Genomic DNA, 6401 nt, shown 5'->3' with positions numbered 1-6401 from the left:
TTCAGGTGGGTCTTCGGTGAATGCTGGCTCCCTCAGGCACGCTCGCTCCAAAGATGGAGAAGTGGCTGTCCGCTCGCTATAAGGTCGAATTAGTCAGGCTGGAATCTATACTGGAGAGCTTTTGACCTGTAACACAGACTAGAACTCCCGCCCCCTTGGTTAGTCACATAATAAAGAGACGTTCCCGCATCCTAACATGATACCACCCCCCTGTCTATACGTTCTTAACAGAGTCGCCAGTCTCCTGCTTCAACAGTGCTTGAACGGAACCCGGCACTCGCCAGCCTCTCTCACTCGGCTGCTCTCTATCACCCTCCACTACCTCCAGCCAGCCGTGCCCTTGGACACCCTAAGGTCCTCCAGCACAGCGCCTCTCCTACACCACCGCCTTGACGACTGCGGCTCCCTCGCAGATGCGCCTGAACTACCATCAGGGCTCGGAGGCCGCCATCAACTGCCAGATCAACCTGGAGCTCTACGCCTCTTAAGCCTACCTGTCCATGTCATACTACTTCAACCGAGACAATGTGGCTTTGAAGAATTTTGCCAAATATTTTCTGCACCAGTCTCATGAGGAGCGGGAACATGGTGAGAAACTGATGACACTGCAGAACCAAGGAGGTGGTCGAATCTTCCTGCAGGATGTCAAGAAACCAGACTGGTATGACTGGGAGAGCGGGCTGAATGCAATGGAGTGCGCGCTGCACTTGGAAAAAAATGTGAATCAATCACTACTGGAACTGCATAAACTGGCCACTGACAAGAACGACCCCCCACTTGTGTGACTTCATTGAAATGCATTACCTGGATGAGCAGATGAAATCCATAAAATAATTGGGCTACTATGTAACTAACTTGCACAAGATGAGGGCCCCCGGATTCTGGCCTGGCAGAGTATCTCTTTGACAAGCACACCCTGGGAGACAGCGATGGAAAGAGCTGAGCTTTAGTCTGACTTCCCCATGGCCACAGGCGTGACTTCCTGGGCCACCAAGGCAGCCACATGCATCTTTGGTTTACCTTTACCTTTTCTACAAAATGTACCAAACCATCCTACTTGAGTTCTTTCTTAAATCTGCCACATCTTTTATCAACTTATGTAAAGTTTTAAAAACGATAAAAATTCAGTGCTACTGGTGATAGGAGCGTGGGAAATGATTTCTTTAAGGACTGTTTGTGGGATATGACCTTTTTTTCAGGGGGTGTATCAAATGACTTTATCTGAAGGAATGCCACATTTTTCTTCATTTAATCAAGCTTTTCAGATTATTTGCTCAGTATACAGTTTGAATTAAGTTTTCAGAATATTCATTCTTCTCAATGTTAGTCCATAGCTTGACATGATACACATGTCAAGCACAGTCATTAGCTTTACATGATCCACACGTTAAGCGTAGTCAAAGCACAGGCAATCATCTTTCTTAGATTCTCTGCTTTCAGTCAAGATCCATCTGATATCAGCAATGATATCCCTTGCTCTACATTCTCTTCTGAATCCGGCTTGAACTTCTAGCAGTTCCCTGTCAATGTACTGCTGCAGCTGTTTGTGAATTATCTTTAGCAAACTTTTACTTGCATGCACTATTAATGATATTATTCTATTATTTCCACTTTCCATTGTGTCACCTCTCTTTGAAATGGGCATGAATATGGATCTCTTCCAATCAGCTGTCCAGGTAGCAGCCTTCCAAATTTCTTGGTATAGATGAGTGATTGTCTCCAATACTACATCAGTTTATTGCAAGCTTTCAGTTAGTATTCCATCAATTCCCATAGCCTTGTTCTTTGCCAATGCTTTCAGAGCATCTTCAGCTTCTACCTTCAGTAACATTGGCTATTTATCATATGCTACCTCTTGAAATGATTGAATAGTGAGCCTTTCTCTTTGGTACAGTGATTTTGTGTATCTTCTGACATCCATTTTAGTCTTTTCCTTCTTTCTTGTTTTCTTAACGACCTTTTGCTATCTTCTTGTATGATGTTCTTGATGTCATCCCACAACTCTTCTGGTCTTCTGTCATCAGTATTTAATACATCAAATCTGCTTTTGAGATGATCTGTAAAATCAGGTAGGATATATTCAAGGTCATTATTTTGAGTATCATGGACTTATTTTAAATATTTTTAGCTTCAACCTGAACTTGCATATGAGGAATTGATGGTCAGTCCTAGAGTCTGCCCCTGGCATTGTTGTTGTTGTTATGTGCCTTGGAGTTGGTGCCAACTCATAGCTACCCTGTACAGGATTATCGAGGCTGTAAATCTTTATGGGAGCAGAAAGCCTCATCTTTCTCCCGCGGAACAGCTGGTAGTTTCGAACTGCTGACCTTGAGGCTTGCAGCCCAATTCGTAACCACTACGCTACCAGAGCTCCTTTTCTACAAATATCGAAAAGTTAATTTCTGTGTATTCCAGAAAATGAGGACATGACCAGTTAATCAAAATAACTCCCAATACAAAATTAATTAGACAGCTTTAGTATTAGTTGTAACAATTGCTCTTAGAAACTGACCATAACTTCCAAGTCTAAGATTTCTTCTTTAGTAATGAGTAACACTTATTTTGTCATGATTCTAAAACTTGCCATAAAGTTTTCCTAATTCTTCCTCATGAATGTGAAGTGGTAAAAACATCTGGAAAGTGTGTGTTCAAGTATCGCAGTAAATCTAACCTTTGAGCTTCAACCTTTGATTTTCACTGTGAAATTACATAATCTTAAAGAATTAACTGAGATACAGATATATATTTGTAACAATTATTGAAATATTACTTTTAAATTTTGTTTGTATGGAAAGAAAAATACTTTTTATGCAAGTATAATCTCTGCCCCTGTTCCACATCCAGAATCTTATTTGACAGAAGAGAAAACAGTTAAGGGACCTGCTTAAAACAACATGTATATTTAAGAGCAGTGTCAAGACTTGAACTTCTATGATTGACATTAAGCTTCTGCTTGCTCTAACATGCTTCATAATCTGCTTTTTACATCTCTTAGTGAAAAAAGATTTTATTCGGATCTCAACTGTTTTATTTTTATTTTATAAAAATATTGTTGTTGCTGTTGTTAGGTGCCATTGAGTCGATACCAACTTAGCGACTCTACGCACAGAAGAACGAAACACTGCCTGATCCGAGGCCAACCTCACTACCGTTGCCACACTTGAGTCTCATCGATGCTTCCATTTGGCCAATCCATCTCGTGGGGGTTCTCCCTCTTTTTCTCTGACCCTCCACCTTGCCAAACATGATATCCTTCTCCAGCGACTGGTCCCTCCTAACTATATGTCCTAAGTATGAGACATGAAGTTTGGCCATCCTGGCCTCCAAGGAGCACTCTGGCTGCACTTCTTCCAAAACAGATATATTGGTTCTTTTGGCAGCCTATGGCACTTTCAATATTCTCCTCCAACACCACAACTCAAAAGCATCAATTCTTCTACTGTCTTATTTATTCACTGTCCCTCTTTTGCATGCATTTGTGGTTATTGAAAATACCATGGCTTGGGTCAGGCGCACCTTAGTCCTCAAGCTCTTCGGCACTTTAAAAAGTTCTTGAGCAGCAGATTTGCCTAATGCAATATGTCGTTTAATCTCTTGACTGCTGCTTCCATGAGTGTTGATACTTGATCCAAGAAGAATGAAGTCCTTGGCAACTTCAATCTTTTATCCGTTGATAAGAATGTTTATTGGTCCAGTGGTGAGGATTTTTGTTTTCTCTACATTGAGATGTAATCCATATCAAAGGCTGTGCTCTTTGACCTTCATCAGTAAATGTTTTAAGTCCTTTTCACTTTCAGCAGGCAAGGTGTATCATCTGCATATCGCAGGTTGTTAATGAGTCTTCCTCTAATCCTAATGCCACTTTTTTTGTCATATAACCCAGCTTCTCGGATTATTTGCTCAGCATACAGGTTGAATAAGTATAGTGAAAGAATACAACCTTGTCGCACACCTTTCTTAATTTTAAACCATTCAGTGTTGCCATGTTCTGTTTGTACAACTGCCTCTTGGTTCAGGTACAGATTCTTCATGAGCACAATTAAGTGTTCTGGAATACTCATACTTCACAATGTTGTTCATAGCTTGTCATGATCCACAATAATCTAAAGCGTTTTCATAGTCAATAAAACACAGATAAACATCTTTCTGGTATTCTCTGCTTTCAGCCAAGATCCATCGGTCATCAGCAATGATATTTCTTGTTCCTTGACTTCTTCTCAATCTGGCTTGAATCTCTGAAATTTCTCTGTCAATTTATGCTTGTAGCTGTTTCTGTATTACCTTTAGTAAAACGTTACTTGTATGAGATATCAAAGAGATTGTCTGTTGATTTCTGCATTCCATTGGGTCACCGCTGTTTGGAATGGGCACAAATATGGATCTCTTTCAATCAGTCAGCCAGATAGTTGCCTTCCAAATTTCTTGGCAGAGATGAGTGAGTACATCTTGTGCCTCCTCACTTTCTTGAAAGATTTCGACTTCCTCCTTCAGTATCATTGGCTATTGGTCATATATTACCTCTTGCAACCGTTGAACACTAACCATTTCTTTTTGGTACTTTGACTCTCTGTATTCCTACCATCCTCTCTTGATGCTTTGTGCATCATTCAATAATTTGTCCAGATAATATTTCAATAACGATAGTCAACCCTTGCATTTTTTTCTTCAGTTCCCCCAGCTTGAGAAATGTTAAGCATGCTCTTCCTTTTTGGTTTTCTGATTCCAGATCTTTGCACATTTTGTTGTAAAAATATTCTTGAGCTGATCTTTGAAATTTTCTGTTCAGGATTTTTTTTTTTTTTTGAAAAGCTAACACCAAGGAAATGTTTTAATTAAACTACAGAAACAATGGCTATAGTACAGAATATTCATAAGCAAAAAGATACACCATGTTATAAGTACTTACAAAGTTACAAACCATTTGCTTCCTTAACATTTCCCCCCCCCTCCATATTTTAAGTTCATACATGAACATTTTGGGGGAGTGAGGGAGGAAAAAAAAAACTGTGTATTAATCATCGTGTACAGATGTGCTCACTGTATGTTCTGTTATTTGTATGCAAGGCCCCGTGTCTAGAAGTGCAGTTGTCAGGCATTTTAATAAACTGGACAGCCATTTGTCTCTGCACAACAAGGCAGCTTTACACAGGAGCAACCAAGAGAAAACAGGAAATAGCCAAGCACTCTGCACTGCAACACGCCACCTCAACAGCTAACCAGCATTATTCAACTGCTACACAACTGCACCTAGTGCACAAAATACACAAGAGAAGAGATTAGAATTGTGTGTGGTAAACAATGCTTCCAAAATATCAAGTCTTTTCACTTGAAGTCTATACACATTTGGGTTCAGATTACCATTTCTGTCTGAAGGTAAATTGTTGTTGCTGTGAAGTGCCATTGAGTCTATTCTGACCCATAGCGACCCTGTATAGGGTTTCCAAGGAGCAGCTGCTGAGTTTGAACAGCCAACCTTGTAGTTCAAACTACTTTGCAATCTGGCGCATTAACCCATAGCATATACAAATTTACACCAACTTTTGAAGGTTTTTTGTTTTTGTTTTTGTTTTAATTTCTAAGGAAAGAAGGCATTGTTGAGTCAATCTCTTCACAGCTTTAGGCTACTCAGCAAGTAATGGCTGCACAGGTTTCCTTACAAGTCAGGAGGCCACAAAATAGGTTACCAATCTGTTTTTCAAACAAAAAAAAGTCAGCACTATATAAACAGAAATGAAATTTTACTTAAATATCCATGCCAATAATGAAATCTGAAGTCGTCCACCTCATTAAATTACAAGAACTTTGAAATAACAGCAACAAAATGGCACACAAAATGAAGCTTGCCACCTGAGGCCAAGCTTAAAACAAGTAAAGACTTAGACAACTTTTTCAAAATAACCTTTTCAATAGCCAGTTGCTTGTTTCAAGGAGTCTCTTCCTGGATGGACTGAGTATGTGTGGTCCTTTGGCCCCAAGTCCTCAGTCCTTATGTTGGTTGTTGAGATATTGTTCCAGGAGGACAAGATGCCTTCCTCTTATGGGGACTTGGTGGGGGGGTAGCTCTTGGTGCGCCAGTGGGACTTGGACTCCTTCTTGGATACAGGAGCGGTAGCACCAGCGGGAGCGCGACACTGATGAGGACTTGGACTTGGACCTGCGCATAGAGTGCGATTTGGACAAGGAGCTGGAGCGGGAGCGCGACTTGGAGCGGCTGCAGCTGGACCAGGAGCGGCTGCAGGAGCGGCTGCGGAAGCGGGACCCGGAGCGGCGGCGGCTGCGAGACCTGGAGCTGCGGCGGCTGAGGGAGCGACGGCGGCTGAGGGAGCGACGGCGTCTGTGGGAGCGGGGGCGGCTGCGGAAGCGGCGGCGGCCGTCGGAGCGGCGGCGGCTGCAGGAGCGGG

The 6401-nt window shown here is 41.7% G+C and overlaps 1 protein-coding gene and 1 pseudogene across 1 annotated transcript in view; one reads left to right on the top strand and one right to left on the bottom strand.

Annotated features, from left to right (window-relative positions):
- The window catches only part of LOC102819618, a 22642-nt pseudogene extending 21699 nt beyond the window's left edge, over positions 1-943 (top strand).
- A 5036-nt stretch (positions 944-5979) lies between these two features.
- The window catches only part of LOC102819246 (serine/arginine-rich splicing factor 2-like), a 1201-nt gene continuing 779 nt past the window's right edge, over positions 5980-6401 (bottom strand). Inside the window, exon 2 of the mRNA XM_006862874.1 lies at positions 5980-6368. Coding sequence (XP_006862936.1) covers positions 5980-6368 — 389 coding nt within the window. The remainder of the gene's footprint in view (positions 6369-6401) is intronic.

This window comes from Chrysochloris asiatica, unplaced genomic scaffold (assembly GCF_000296735.1).
Source record: "Chrysochloris asiatica unplaced genomic scaffold, ChrAsi1.0 scaffold00051, whole genome shotgun sequence".
In the NCBI taxonomy this organism is placed as follows: Eukaryota; Metazoa; Chordata; class Mammalia; order Afrosoricida; family Chrysochloridae; genus Chrysochloris; species Chrysochloris asiatica.
The sequence above is the reverse complement of the archived record's forward strand: the minus strand, read 5'-3'. Positions and strand labels throughout refer to the sequence as shown.